The sequence below is a fragment of the Coregonus clupeaformis genome, unplaced genomic scaffold (genome assembly GCF_020615455.1).
Source record: "Coregonus clupeaformis isolate EN_2021a unplaced genomic scaffold, ASM2061545v1 scaf0092, whole genome shotgun sequence".
NCBI classification, from domain to species: Eukaryota; Metazoa; Chordata; class Actinopteri; order Salmoniformes; family Salmonidae; genus Coregonus; species Coregonus clupeaformis.
This window is the reverse complement of record NW_025533547.1, coordinates 350,689-365,481: the sequence shown is the minus strand read 5'-3', so window position 1 is coordinate 365,481 and position 14,793 is coordinate 350,689. Positions and strand designations below refer to the sequence as shown.

General features: G+C 45.9%; 1 protein-coding gene across 2 annotated transcripts in view; it reads left to right on the top strand.

Moving 5' to 3' along the window:
* LOC121534202 overlaps positions 1-8,043 on the top strand; it is a 61,022-nt gene extending 52,979 nt beyond the window's left edge. The window contains exons 6-7 of one of the 2 annotated variants that reach the window (XM_041840764.1): positions 6,660-6,845; positions 7,890-8,043. In XM_041840764.1, coding sequence (XP_041696698.1) covers positions 6,660-6,845; positions 7,890-7,901 — 198 coding nt within the window. In that variant the 3' untranslated portion in view covers positions 7,902-8,043. Of the gene's footprint in view, positions 1-6,659; positions 7,828-7,889 lie in introns of those variants that run through there. The other variant, XM_041840763.2, reaches the window with a different exon arrangement.
* The last annotated feature ends 6,750 nt before the right edge of the window (positions 8,044-14,793 follow it).

Below are 14,793 nucleotides of genomic sequence, written 5' to 3'. Positions count from 1 at the left end.
CACCAAGCAGTACGAACTCTGAGGATAAATGGGGGGCAATCAATTCACATATGGTGTCCAGGGCACAGCTGGGGGCTGAGGGGGGTCTGTAGCAAGCGGCAACAGTGAGAGACTTATTTCTGGAAAGGTGGATTTTTAGAAGTAGAAGCTCAAACTGTTTGGGCACAGACCTGGATAGTATGATAGAGCTCTGCAGGCTATCTCTACAGTAGATTGCAACTCCACCCCCTTTGGCAGTTCTATCTAGACGGAAAATGTTGTAGTTGGGGATGGACATTTCAGAATTTTTGGTGGCCTTCCTAAGCCAGGATTCAGACACTGCTAGAACATCAGGGTTGGCGGAGTGTGCTAACGCAGTGAATAACTCAAACTTAGGAAGGAGGCTTTTGATGTTAACGTGCAGAAAACCAAGGCTTTTACGGTTACAGAAGTCAACAAATGATAGCTCCTGGGGAGTAGGAGTGATACTGGGGGCTGCAGGGCTTGGGTTAACCTCTACATCACCAGAGAAACAGAGGAGGACTAGAATAAGGATACGACTAAAGGCTTTAAGAACTGGTCTTCTAGTGCGTTGGGTACAGAGAATAAAGGGGGCAGATTTCCGGGCTTTGTAGAATAGATTCAGGGCATTATGTACAGACAAGGATATGGAAGGATATGAGTACAGTGGAGGTAAACCTAAGCGTTGGGTAACAATGAAAGAGATAGCATCACTGGAGGCACCGATTGAGCCGGTCTCGGCGTTTATGGGGGGTGGAACAAAGGAACTATTTGAGGCAGTTTGAGAGGGACTTGGGGTTCTACAGTGAAATTGTATAATAAGAACTAACTGGAACAGCAATAAGCAAGGCAAATTGACATGGGAGAGAGGCATAAAGCAATCACAGGTGTTATTAGAGAGAGCTAAGACAACAACTGGTAATGGCGATAAAGTTTGGGCTGAGGCTAAACAGATAAACAGGACAGGGTACCGTGTAAAGGAGCAGTCCAGCAGGCATCAGCTGTGCAGCTGAGTGATCATAAGGTCCAGTGAACAGCAATATGTGAGTCCGAGAGCAGTTCGAATTGGTGCTACAGCACAGCGAGCAGGAAGCACGGCTATTGTTTGCGTGTGCTAGCGGGCCGGGGCTAGCAGATGGATCTTCGTGGTCGTCGCAACGGGAAGCCTGTTGAAACCACAGACGATTACGTTGGCAGACCAGTCGTAATGGATCGGCGAGGCTCTGTGTCGACTCTAGGAGGTCCCGTCCGGTTGACAGAGAGGTAGATAGCCGGGAGATGTGCCTGACTCAAGGCTAGCTCAAGGCTGATTAGCCAAAAACAACGTTCATTTGGTTGCAGCTAGCTAGTTGCGATTATCCAGTGTTAAAGGTCCAGTGATTCCGGCAGATAATCCGATAGGTTCTGGGTCGATAACGCGCTGTGCAGACAGTGCAGACTGGCCGATAATAGTCCAGGCTAGAGCTGGCTGGCAGGTAGTGCAGGAAACGGACAATGGTGAAAAAACGCTAACGGTGGCTAATAGCAAGTAGCTAGTTAGCTGGTTAGCTGGCTACTCCCGTCCGGTAGACAGAGAGGTAGATAGCCGGGATATGGGCCTGCTCGAGGCTAGCTCAAGGCTAACTGGTGCTTGCTTCGGGGGCAGTGGTGATTAGCCTACAGCAACATCCATTCGACATCCATTCGGTTGCGGTTAGCTAGTTGCGATCCGGTGTTAAGGTCCAGTGATTCAGTTATTCCGGCAGAAAATCCGATGTTCTGGGTGAAAGCCACTAATGGTGGCTAATAGCAAGTAGCTAGTTAGCTAGTTAGCTGGCTAGCTATTTTCAACTGGAGATTCTAGATAAAGGTGAGTAAATAATAGAATCCGTTCCACATTGAGTGAGGCGAGTTGCAGGAAAGTATATTTAGTAGAAGGATGAAAAGTGTGATAGGGAAATATATACAGTGAGGGAAAAAAGTATTTGATCCCCTGCTGATTTTGTATGTTTGCCCACTGACAAAGAAATGATCAGTCTATAATTTTAATGGTAGGTTTATTTGAACAGTGAGAGACAGAATAACAACAAAACAATCCAGAAAAATGCATGTCAAAAATTTTATAAATTGATTTGCATTTTAATGAGGGAAATAAGTATTTGACCCCTCTGCAAAACATGACTTAGTACTTGGTGGCAAAACCCTTGTTGGCAATCACAGAGGTCAGGCGTTTCTTGTAGATGGCCACCAGGTTTGCACACATCTCAGGAGGGATTTTGTTCCACTCCTCTTTGCAGATCTTCTCCAAGTCATTAAGGTTTCGAACCTGACGTTTGGCAATTCGAACCTTCAGCTCCCTCCACAGATTTTCTATGGGATTAAGGTCTGGAGACTGGCTAGGCCACTCCAGGACCTTAATGTGCTTCTTCTTAAGCCACTCCTTTGTTGCCTTGGCCATGTGTTTTGGGTCATTGTCATGCTGGAATACCCATCCATGACCCATTTTCAATGCCCTGGCTGAGGGAAGGAGGTTCTCACCCAAGATTTGACGGTACATGGCCCTGTCCATCGTCCCTTTGATGCTGTGAAGTTGTCCTGTCCCCTTAGCAGAAAAACACCCCCAAAGCATAATGTTTCCACCTCCATGTTTGACGGAGGGGATGGTGTTCTTGGGGTCATAGGCAGCATTCCTCCTCCTCCAAACACGGCGAGTTGAGTTGATGCCAAAGAGCTCGATTTTGGTCTCATCTGACCACAACACTTTCACCCAGTTCTCCTCTGAATCATTCAGATGTTTATTGGCAAACTTCAGACGGGCCTGTATATGTGCTTTCTTGAGCAGGGGGGACCTTGCGGGCGCTGCAGGATTTCAGTCCTTCGAGGCATAGTGTGTTACCAATTGTTTTCTTGGTGACTATGGTCCCAGCTGCCTTGAGATCATTGACAAGATCCTCCCGTGTCGTTCTGGGCTGATTCCTCACCGTTCTCATGATCATTGCAACTCTACGAGGTGAGATCTTGCATGGAGCCCCAGGCCGAGGGAGATTGACAGTTATTTTGTGTTTCTTCCATTTGCGAATAATCGCTTGGCGATGGTCTTGTAGCCCATTCCAGCCTTGTGTAGGTCTACAATCTTGTCCCTGACATCCTTGGAGAGCTCTTTGGTCTTGGCCATGGTGGAGAGTTTGGAATCTGATTGATTGATTGCTTCTGTGGACAGGTGTCATTTATACAGGTAACAAACTGAGATTAGGAGCACTCCCTTTAAGAGTGTGCTCCTAATCTCAGCTCGTTACCTGTATAAAAGACACCTGGGAGCCAGAAATCTTTCTGATTGAGAGGGGGTCAAATACTTATTTCCCTCATTAAAATGCTAATCAATTTATAACATTTTTGACATGCGTTTTTCTGGATTTTTTTGTTGTTATTCTGTCTCTCACTGTTCAAATAAACCTACCATTAAAATTATAGACTGATCATGTCTTTGTCAGTGGGCAAACGTACAAAATCAGCAGGGGATCAATATTTTTTTTCCCTCACTGTACGGAAAATACAAAAAAATACAAAAAAACATGCTATTTACATGGACACACAAGAGAACACGACCGCACTGATACGCCATTTTGGGAATCCATTACGATTACGCTCTACAATGAATAGTCCATGGCCTCACGGTTAAGTTGATTTATAACATTACCCTGGCTTAGATTGCCACTGTATCCTTCAATTGTATCCAGTGTTAAAGAGTAGGTTTAGCCTGGTGCTTCCAGTCCTGATATCCGTCTGTAACAAACACGCTTTCCACAGCGTCCCTTGACGAACTGTATTTCAGACAGAAAAACTGTCCTTCCTTATGATTGTGATAAAACCAATTAGATCCCAGGAACCTCCTACTACATTTTCCCACAATGCCTGATTAGTCAGGAGACAATACAAACAACAAATCAAATTCATTTATTAAATGTTTTATATACACTACATGACTAAAGGTATGTGGACACCTGCTCGTCAACTCTCATTCCAAAATCATGGAGTTGAGATTAGGGGTTGAGGTCAGGGCTCTGTGCAGGCCAGTCAAGTTTTTCCACACCCATCTCGACAAACCATTTCTGTATGGACCTCGCTTTGTGCACCGGGGCATTGTCATGCTGAAACAGGAAAGGGCCTTCCCCAAACTGTTGCCACAAAGTTGGAAGCACAGAATCGTCTAGAATGTCATTGTATGCTGTAGCGTTAAGATTTTCCTTCACTGGAACTAAAGGGCCAAGCCCGAACCATGAAAAACAGCCCCAGACCATTATTCCTCCTCCACCAAACTTTACAGCTGGCACTATGCATTGGGCAGGTAGCTTTCTCCTGGCATCCGCCAATCCCAGATTTGTTTGTCGGACTGCAAGATGGTGAAGTGTGATTTATCACTCCAAAGAACGCGTTTCACTGCTTCGGAGTCCAATGGTGGCGAGCTTTACACCACTCCAGTCGACGCTTGGCATTGCGCATGGTGATCTTAGGCTTGTGTGCAGCTGCTCAGCTATGGAAACCCATTTCATGAAGCTTCCGACAAACAGTTATTATGCTGACGTTGCTTCCAGAGGCAGTTTGGAACTCGGTAGTGAGTGTTGCAACCGAGGACAGACGATTTTTACACGCTATGCGCTTCAGCACTCGGTGGACCCATTCTGTGAGCTTGTGTGGCCTACCACTTCATGGCTGAGTCCTTGTTGCTCCAAGACGTTTCCACTTCACAATAACAGCACTTACAGTTGACTGGGGCAGCTCTAGCAGAAAATTTGATGAACTGACTTGTTGGAAAGGTGGCATCCTATGACGGTGCCACATTGAAAGTCACTGAGCTCTTCAGTAAGGCCATTCTACTGCCAATGTTTGTCTATGGAGACTGCATGGCTGTGTGTTCGATGTTATACACCTGTCAGCAACGGGTGTGGCTCAAATAGCCAAATCCACTAATTTGAAAGGGTGTCCACATACTTTTGTATATAGTGTACAGTGGGGAAAAAAAGTATTTAGTCAGCCACCAATTGTGCAAGTTCTCCCACTTAAAAAGATGAGAGAGGCCTGTAATTTTCATCATAGGTACACGTCAACTATGACAGACAAATTGAGAAGAAAAAAAACAGAAAATCACATTGTAGGATTTTTTATGAATTTATTTGCAAATTATGGTGGAAAATAAGTATTTGGTCACCTACAAACAAGCAAGATTTCTGGCTCTCACAGACCTGTAACTTCTTCTTTAAGAGGCTCCTCTGTCCTCCACCTCATTACCTGTATTAATGGCACCTGTTTGAACTTGTTATCAGTATAAAAGACACCTGTCCACAACCTCAAACAGTCACACTCCAAACTCCACTATGGCCAAGACCAAAGAGCTGTCAAAGGACACCAGAAACAAAATTGTAGAACTGCACCAGGCTGGGAAGACTGAATCTGCAATAGGTAAGCTGCTTGGTTTGAAGAAATCAACTGTGGGAGCAATTATTAGGAAATGGAAGACATACAAGACCACTGATAATCTCCCTCGATCTGGGGCGTCAAAATTATCACAAGAACGGTGAGCAAAAATCCCAGAACCACACGGGGGGACCTAGTGAATGACCTGCAGAGAGCTAGGACCAAAGTCACAAAGCCTACCATCAGTAACACACTACGCCGCCAGGGACTCAAATCCTGCAGTGCCAGACGTGTCCCCCTGCTTAAGCCAGTACATGTCCAGGCCCGTCTGAAGTTTGCTAGAGTGCATTTGGATGATCCAGAAGAGGATTGGGAGAATGTCATATGGTCAGATGAAACCAAAATAGAACTTTTTGGTAAAAACTCAACTTGTCGTGTTTGGAGGACAAAGAATGCTGAGTTGCATCCAAAGAACACCATACCTACTGTGAAGCATGGGGGTGGAAACATCATGCTTTGGGGCATGCAGGACGACTGATCCGTGTAAAGGAAAGAATGAATGGGGCCATGTATCATGAGATTTTGAGTGAAAACCTCCTTCCATCAGCAAGGGCATTGAAGATGAAACGTGGCTGGGTCTTTCAGCATGACAATGATCCCAAACACACCGCCCGGGCAACAAAGGAGTGGCTTCGTAAGAAGCATTTCAAGGTCCTGGAGTGGCCTAGCCAGTCTCCAGATCTCAACCCCATAGAAAATCTTTGGAGGGAGTTGAAAGTCCGTGTTGCCCAGCGACAGCCCCAAAACATCACTGCTCTAGAGGAGATCTGCATGGAGGAATGGGCCAAAATACCAGCAACAGTGTGTGAAAACCTTGTGAAGACTTACAGAAAACATTTGACCTGTGTCATTGCCAACAAAGGGTATATAACAAAGTATTGAGAAACTTTTGTTATTGACCAAATACTTATTTTCCACCATAATTTGCAAATAAATTCATTAAAAATCCTACAATGTGATTTTCTGGATTTTTTTTTCTCATTTTGTCTGTCATAGTTGACATGTACCTATGATGAAAATTACAGGCCTCTCTCATCTTTTTAAGTGGGAGAACTTGCACAATTGGTGGCTGACTAAATACTTTTTTTCCCCACTGTATATATTTTAAGGCAGCCTGATTGGGTGGGACAGTATTCAACCTGTCGTGGCTTTGCCTCTGTAAGGTCTGTGTGTTTATTTCCTACTTGTATTGTTGTGTGTTTTCACAGATAGTCAGTGAGACATACCCTGTGGTGTGCAACAGTGATCCGTACCAACACAAGCCCTTCACCTCCTCTGGACACCACTTCCTGGAAGACCCTAATCCCAACCTTAACCCTAGCCCCAACCCCAGCAGGACCACTGTCCACTCTGCTATCGTCCGCATCACTAACTCCCTGCAGGCAGACATCATGGTGAGGGAGAGGAGAGAGAGAGAGAAAGAAGGGGCGAGATGGGAGAAGGGTGAGGTGAAAGGGGAGAGGGAAAAAGAGAGCGAAACAGAGGAGAAACAGGGTGTGACAGGGACCCACAGTGTGAGCCTCTGGGTTGGTAAGGCCTCAGACCTGGGACATTGCAACCAGCTGTCCCCCTCCCTCAAGCAGAGCCCCTCTCCTCCCCCCTCCTCCCCCCCTCCTGCCCCCTGCCCCCACCAGGCAGAAGCGGGGCAGCTCCACTGCTGTGGGTCCTGTCCTCAATGGGATGAACCCTAAAATGTCTGATCCTCAACCCTACTTCAGACCACTCCCCTCTGGAACCAGCAAGAGACTTCAGACCAGCTCTCCCAGGGAGCCAATCACAGGCCAGACCAGCTCTCCCAGGGAGCCAATCACAGGCTGCGCTGGTCAGATGGACTTCCTGTTCATCTCCAAGCCGCTGAAGCATCATCATGAAGACAGCATGAGTCCGCTGGTTGACAAGCAATGGCCCAGTAGGGAGGACTGGCGGTTTGGCCAGAGGCACTTGGTGATGCTGTCAGAGGAATTGGATGTAGAGAACATCGGAGTTTACGGAGTCCGCTTCTTCCTGTCCCAACTCGGGAACAAGAGCCCACGGCATTCCCCCTCCCTCTACCTCTCAGAACATCACTCACACACACAACACACACATGATGTCAAAACCAATGACCTTTCCGACTCCGGCACGGAACACACACTGAGACCCACCCTCCCCTTTGACCCTCAGCAGGCTATCAGCATCCCTACAGCAGAGAATGTTCTCTTACCGTGGCACGGAACACACACCGAGACCCACCCTCCCCTTTGACCCTCAGCAGGCTATCAGCATCCCTACAGCAGAGAATGTTCTCTTACCGTGAATGGAGCAGCTAGCTATATATTCTATAACATAGCATTTACCTTTGATTTTTGTAACAATAAATTTTCACTGTAAACTTTATTGATGACATGGCTATTTATTTAATCTATTTTCTCTGAAACGATGCATACCCTTTCCACTAGATGAAGACATAACCATTTGACTCCGCCAGAGATACTGATGACGACACAACCTTGCGGAAGTTGCAACCCTTCAGCGTGTACGCAGGCAAAGATGATGGATATACTGACAAGATACATGTCTCTCCGCCCTAACAATGTGAGTCGTTGTCCACAAAGCGGCACGGTGTCACGCTCTGGCTCCGGGACTTTGTATGTTGAGCCAGGGTGTGTTCGTTTTGTTGTGTTTTGGTTGGTTGTCTTTGGGTGTGTTGTCTTGGTTGTTTGTGTGACTCCCAATCAGTGGTAACGAGTGTCAGCTGTCGGCTCGTTATCTCTGATTGGGAGCCATATTTAAACTGTGTGTTTTCACCTTGTGGTTGTGGGTTTTTGTTCCATGTTCAGTCATTGTCACTGTGGACTTCACTATCGTCATTTGTTTTGTTGTTTTCGTGGTTGCTTTAATTAAATAAAGTCAACATGTTCGCTCAACACGCTGCGCCTTGGTCCGCTTCCTTAGACGCTCGTGACACACGGCAGTCTGTCTATCTCCCGCCTATCTTTTCTTTGGATTGGCGGATACATCTCATTATTGTAATCTGTTTTTTAAATATTCGATGAGGGTTGTTGACTTCAACCGCCTGTATTTAATGGCGAGAGATGCTATGTTACTAGCCTCATACCATGAATATGCATAGCCATCTCGAGACAACTCTGATATAAAGGTTTTTTTCTCAATGTTGCAGGGATGTCACGTGTCCTACTTATATCAGTACACTAGTAACAACTTAATCATTACCAAACTTCTATTCGATCAAATAAACCTCATGTAGCAAATAAGCCATTCATTTTTTTGTTGACCAAATTCAAGATTCAAATCCAAGCAAGCGATGGCTGAGAGAGGAGGATGATTAGTGCTATCTGGAATCCGTGATACTTCCATACCCTAACTTTACCTTAAAGGTTGACTCAGCGATATGACATAGATGCAGAAAGTAAACAGCATAGTGGGTTAATTTCCGCAACAACTAAGAGCGTTGAAGCGTGAGACTAACTTCGCACTGTTTTGGTGCCGTGGTTACCACGCTGTAAACAGCGTGAAGCAACCCGTGCACATGCGCAGATACTGTCCGTGTTCGAGATAATCAAAACCGTGATGTATCATGGGTAAATCGTGACTAACTGATCTACAAATAATAATGAGTTATTTATGATGCAAGGTGATTTGTAGATCAGTCGTTCTGATTATCTCGAACACAGCCAATAGCTGCAGTGCTGCTCGTGGCAACGGCATTTCGTTGAGTCTACTTTTAACCGGTTTACATTTTAACGTCAATGGGGTGGAAGGACTGATTCCCCTGTTGAGCTCTGTCTGTTCTTGGGAAGGAAAGACCAGTAGGGGTAACTGCCAAATGGGAGAGCCTCGTAAATGGCGTCCCTTGAGAAAGCAAGAAACAGATGTATGTCAGGAGAAGTGCAGTATTATCACAAGGAGATGTATACTTGGAATACGGAGGAGGAATGGAGGGAAAAAGAGAGGCAGAGGAGGTCTAAGAGAGAGAGGGAGGAAGAGGGTGAGCTTGAGTCGGTTAAAAATGGCGGAAAAAAGGGAGAAGGTTTGTTAAAGAAGAATGGTAGAACGTGTAAACAGAGTGAGCTGAAGACAGGAGGAGAAATGGAAGAGAATGAGGGTGAAGTATCAGAGGTGGTAGGTGTGGTGAAGTATCGGAGGTGGAAGGTGTGGTGAAGTATCGGAGGTGGAAGGTGTGGTGAAGTATCGGAGGTGGTAGGTGTGGTGATGTATCGGAGGTGGTAGGTGTGGTGAAGTATTGGAGGTGGTAGGTGTGGTGAAGTATCGGAGGTGGAAGGTGTGGTGAAGTATCGGAGGTGGTAGGTGTGGTGAAGTATCGGAGGTGGTAGGTGTGGTGAAGTATCGGAGGTGGTAGGTGTGGTGAAGTATCGGAGGTGGTAGGTGTGGTGATGTATCGGAGGTGGTAGGTGTGGTGAAGTATTGGAGGTGGTAGGTGTGGTGAAGTATCGGAGGTGGAAGGTGTGGTGAAGTATCGGAGGTGGTAGGTGTGGTGAAGTATCGGAGGTGGTAGGTGTGGTGAAGTATCGGAGGTGGTAGGTGTGGTGAAGTATCGGAGGTGGTAGGTGTGGTGAAGTATCGGAGGTGGAAGGTGTGGTGAAGTATCGGAGGTGGAAGGTGTGGTGAAGTATCGGAGGTGGTAGGTGTGGTGATGTATCGGAGGTGGTAGGTGTGGTGAAGTATCGGAGGTGGTAGGTGTGGTGAAGTATCGGAGGTGGAAGGTGTGGTGAAGTATCGGAGGTGGTAGGTGTGGTGAAGTATCGGAGGTGGTAGGTGTGGTGAAGTATCGGAGGTGGTAGGTGTGGTGAAGTATCGGAGGTGGTAGGTGTGGTGAAGTATCGGAGATGGTAGGTGTGGTGAAGTATCGGAGGTGGTAGGTGTGGTGAAGTATCGGAGGTGGTAGGTGTGGTGAAGTATCGGAGGTGGTAGGTGTGGTGAAGTATCGGAGGTGGAAGGTGTGGTGAAGTATCGGAGGTGGTAGGTGTGGTGAAGTATCGGAGGTGGTAGGTGTGGTGAAGTACTCAGAGCCCGAGGCTAGCACCGAGGGTCAGGATAAAGATGAGTCTGTGACAGTAGGAGGGAAGTTTGTGGAAAAAGTGGATCCTTGCCTTTTGGCTGATCCATCTGTGGTTTCAGGATGGGTGAAAAAAGAGGGTAACCAGATGTGGTCTAGTGATAATTGTTTGTGTTTCTGTTGGTCAGAGTGAGAAGGCGCTCAGAGTTAAACAAATGGGGGAAAGGGCGCCATTGAGAGGAGTGATTACTGGGGTAGCAGTAAATGTAAAAGTTGACCAACTGAAGGGGAAGATTCCCGGTGTTTGTGATGCTCGACGTTTGGTGCGACACAAACAGGCTGGTGTGACTGGAGAAACAGAAGAGTCATTGTCTGTTCTTTTGAGTTTTGAAGTTGAGTCTTTGCCTGACAAAGTGAAGTTAGGATATATAAAGTTGAAGTCGGAAGTTTAGATATACCTTAGCCAAATACATTTAAACTCAGTTTTTCACAATTCCTGACATTTAATCCTAGTAAAAATTCCCTGTCTTAGGTCAGTTAGGATCACCACTTTATTTTAAGAATGTGAAATGTCAGAATAATAGTAGAGAGAGTGATTTATTTCAGCTTTTATTTCTTTCATCACATTCCCAGTGGGTCAGAAGTTTACATACACTCAATTAGTATTTGGTAGCATTGCCTTTAGTATTTGGTAGCATTGCCTTTAAATTGTTTAACTTGGGTCAAATGTTTCGGGTAGCCTTCCACAAGCTTCCCACAATAAGTTGGGTGAATTTTGGCCCATTCTTCCTGACAGAGCTGGTGTAACTGAGTCAGGTTTGTAGGCCTCCTTGCTCGCACACACTTTTTCAGTTCTGCCCACAAATGTTCTTTAGGATTGAAGTCAGGGCTTTGTGATGGCCCACTCCAATACCTTGACTTTGTTGTCCTTAAGCCATTTTGCCACAACTTTGGAAGTATGCTTGGGGTCATTGTCCATTTGGAAGATCCATTTGCGACCAAGCTTTAACTTCCTGACAGATGTCTTGAGATGTTGCTTCAATATATCCACATAATTTTCCTTCCTCATGATGTCATCTATTTTGTGAAGTGCACCATTCCCTCCTGCAGCAAAGCACCCCCACAGCATGATGCTGCCACCCCTGTGCTTCACGGTTGGTATGGTGTTCTTCGGCTAGCAAGCCTTCCCCTTTTTCCGCCAAACAGTTCTATTTTTGTTTCATCAGACCAGAGGACATTTCTCCAAAAAGTACGATCTTTGTCCCCATGTGCAGTTGCAAACCGTAGTCTGGCTTTTTTATGGTGGTTTTGGAGCAGTGGCTTCTTCCTTGCTGAGCGGCCTTTCAGGTTATGTCGATATAGGACTTGTTTTACTGTGGATATAGATACTTTTGTACCTGTTTTCACCAGCATCTTCACAAGGTCCTTTGCTGTTGTTCTGGGATTGATTTGCACTTTTCGCACCAAAGTACGTTCATCTCTAGGAGACAGAACGAGTCTCCTTCCTGAGCGGTATGACGGCTGCGTGGTCCCATGGTGTTTATACTTGCGTACTATTGTTTGTACAGATGAACGTGGTACCTTCAGGCGTTTGGAAATTGCTCCCAAGGATGAACCAGACTTGTGGAGGTCTACAGTTTTCTTCCTGAGGTCTTGGCTGATTTCTTTTGATTTTCCCATGATGTCAAGCAAAGAGGCACTGAGTTTGTAGGTAGGCCTTGAAATACATCCACAGGTACACCTCGAATTGACTCAAAATATGTCAATTAGCCTATCAGAAGCTTCTAATGCCCTGACATCATTTTCTGGAATTTTCCAAGCTGTTTAAAGGCACAGTCAACTTAGTGTGTGTAAACTTCTGACCCACTGGATTTGTGATACAGTGAATTATAAGTGAAATGATCTGTCTGTAAACAATTGTTGGAAAGATTACTTGTGTCATGCACAAAGTAGATGTCCTAACCGACTTGCCAAAACTATAGTTTGTTAACAAGAAATTTGTGGAGTGGTTGAAAAACAAGTTTTAATGACTCCAACTGTAAGTTATCCTGTACGAGCTTATGTGCCGAATACATTACGATGTTACAGGTGTCAAACTCATGGGCATGTGGCAGCAGTGTGTAGGAGGGAGGTTCCAAGGTGTGAGAAGTGTGCAGAAGGGCATGAGACAAAGGAATGTGTAGCATTGAGGAAAGTAGTGGTATGTGCTAATTGTAGGGGTGCCCATGGAGCTGGGGATCAGAAATGTCCCGTGCCAGAGAGGTAGGCTGAGGTTTCCAGGGTAAGAGTAGTGCAAAAGTTGTCATATGCTGAGGCAGGGAAGAAAGTAGAGGAAGACGGGTCAAGGGGTAGTGATCCTGAGAGGAATGGTGTGAGTAGTACCAATTGTACTATTATGTGTGTTTTTTCGCGTTATTTGTAATTTATTCTGTACATAATGTTTCTGCCACCGTCTCTTATGACCAAAAAGAGCTTCTGGATATCAGGACAGCGATTATATAGGGGTCAAGGGGGGGGGGGAGTGGTGAGAGTAGTAGATCTGTACCAGTACAGAGAGAGAGGCCAACAAGTGATATACAGTGAGGGGAAAAAGGATTTGATCCCCTGCTGATTTTATACATTTGCCCACTGACAAAGATATGATTGTCACGTACGTTAAGAAACGGGTCGGACCAAGGTGCAGCATGAAAGGCGTACATGTTTATTAACTAATAAACACACGACACAGTAACCAAAATAACAAACTTAACCGTGACGGTCCAAAGGGCTAACACACAAGCCTAAACAGGAACACAACAAAATCCCACAACACAGGCAGGAAAACTGGCTGCCTAAAGTATGATCCCCAATCAGAGACAACGAGCGACAGCTGCCTCTGATTGGGAACCGCACCCGGCCAAACATAGAAATACAAACCTAGAATATTCACACCCTGACCAAACTAGCTAGAGTTCTATAGGCCAGGGCGGGACAATGATCAGTCTATAATTTTAATGGTAGGTTTATTTGAACAGTGAGAGACAGAGAGAAGTATTTGACCCCTCTGCAAAACATGACTTAGTACTTGGTGGCAAAACCCTTGTTGGCAATCACAGAGGTCAGACGTTTCTTGTAGTTGGCCACCAGGTTTGCACACATCTCAGGAGGGATTTTGTTCCACTCCTCTTCGCAGATCTTCTCCAAGTCATTAAGGTTTCGAGGCTGACGTTTGGCAACTTGAACCTTCAGCTCCCTCCACAGATTTTCTATGGGATTAAGGTCTGGAGACTGGCTAGGCCACTCCAGGACCTTAATGTGCTTCTTCTTGAGCCACTCCTTTGTTGCCTTGGCCGTGTGTTTTGGGTCATTGTCATGCTGGAATACCCATCCATGACCCATTTTCAATGTCCTGGCTGAGGGAAGGAGGTTCTCACCCAAGATTTGATGGTACATGGCCCCGTCCATCGTCCCTTTGATGCGGTGAAGTTTTCCTGTCCCCTTAGCAGAAAAATACCCCCAAAGCATAATGTTTCCACCTCCATGTTTGATGGTGGGGATGGTGTTCTTGGGGTCATAGGCAGCATTCCTCCTCCTCCAAACACGGCGAGTTGAGTTGATGCCAAAGAGCTCCATTTTGGTCTCATCTGACCACAACACTTTCACCCAGTTCTCCTCTGAATCATTCAGATGTTCATTGGCAAACTTCAGACGGCCCTGTATATGTGCTTTCTTGAGCAGGGGACCTTGCGGGCGCTGCAGGATTTCAGTCCTTCACGGCGTAGTGTGTTACCAATTGTTTTCTTGGTGACTATGGTCCCAGCTGCCTTGAGATCATTGACAAGATCCTCCCGTGTAGTTCTGGGCTGATTCCTCACCGTTCTCATGATCATTGCAACTCCACAAGGTGAGATCTTGCATGGAGCCCCAGGCCGAGGGAGATTGACAGTTCTTTTGTGTTTCTTCCATTTGCGAATAATCGCACCAACTGTTGTCACCTTCTCACCAAGCTGCTTGGCGATGGCCTTGTAGCCCATTCCAGCCTTGTGTAAGTCTACAATCTTGTCCCTGACATCCTTGGAGAGTTATTTGGTCTTGGCCATGGTGGAGAGTTTGGAATCTGATTGATTGATTGTTTCTGTGGACAGGTGTCTTTTACACAGGTAACAAGCTGAGATTAGGAGCACTCCCTTTAAGAGTGTGCTCCTAATCTCAGCTCGTTACCTGTATAAAAGACACCTGGGAGCCAGAAATCTTTCTGATTGAGAGGGGGTCAAATACTTATTTCACTCATTAAAATGCAAATCAATTTATAACATTTTTGACATGCGTTTTTCTGGATTATTTTG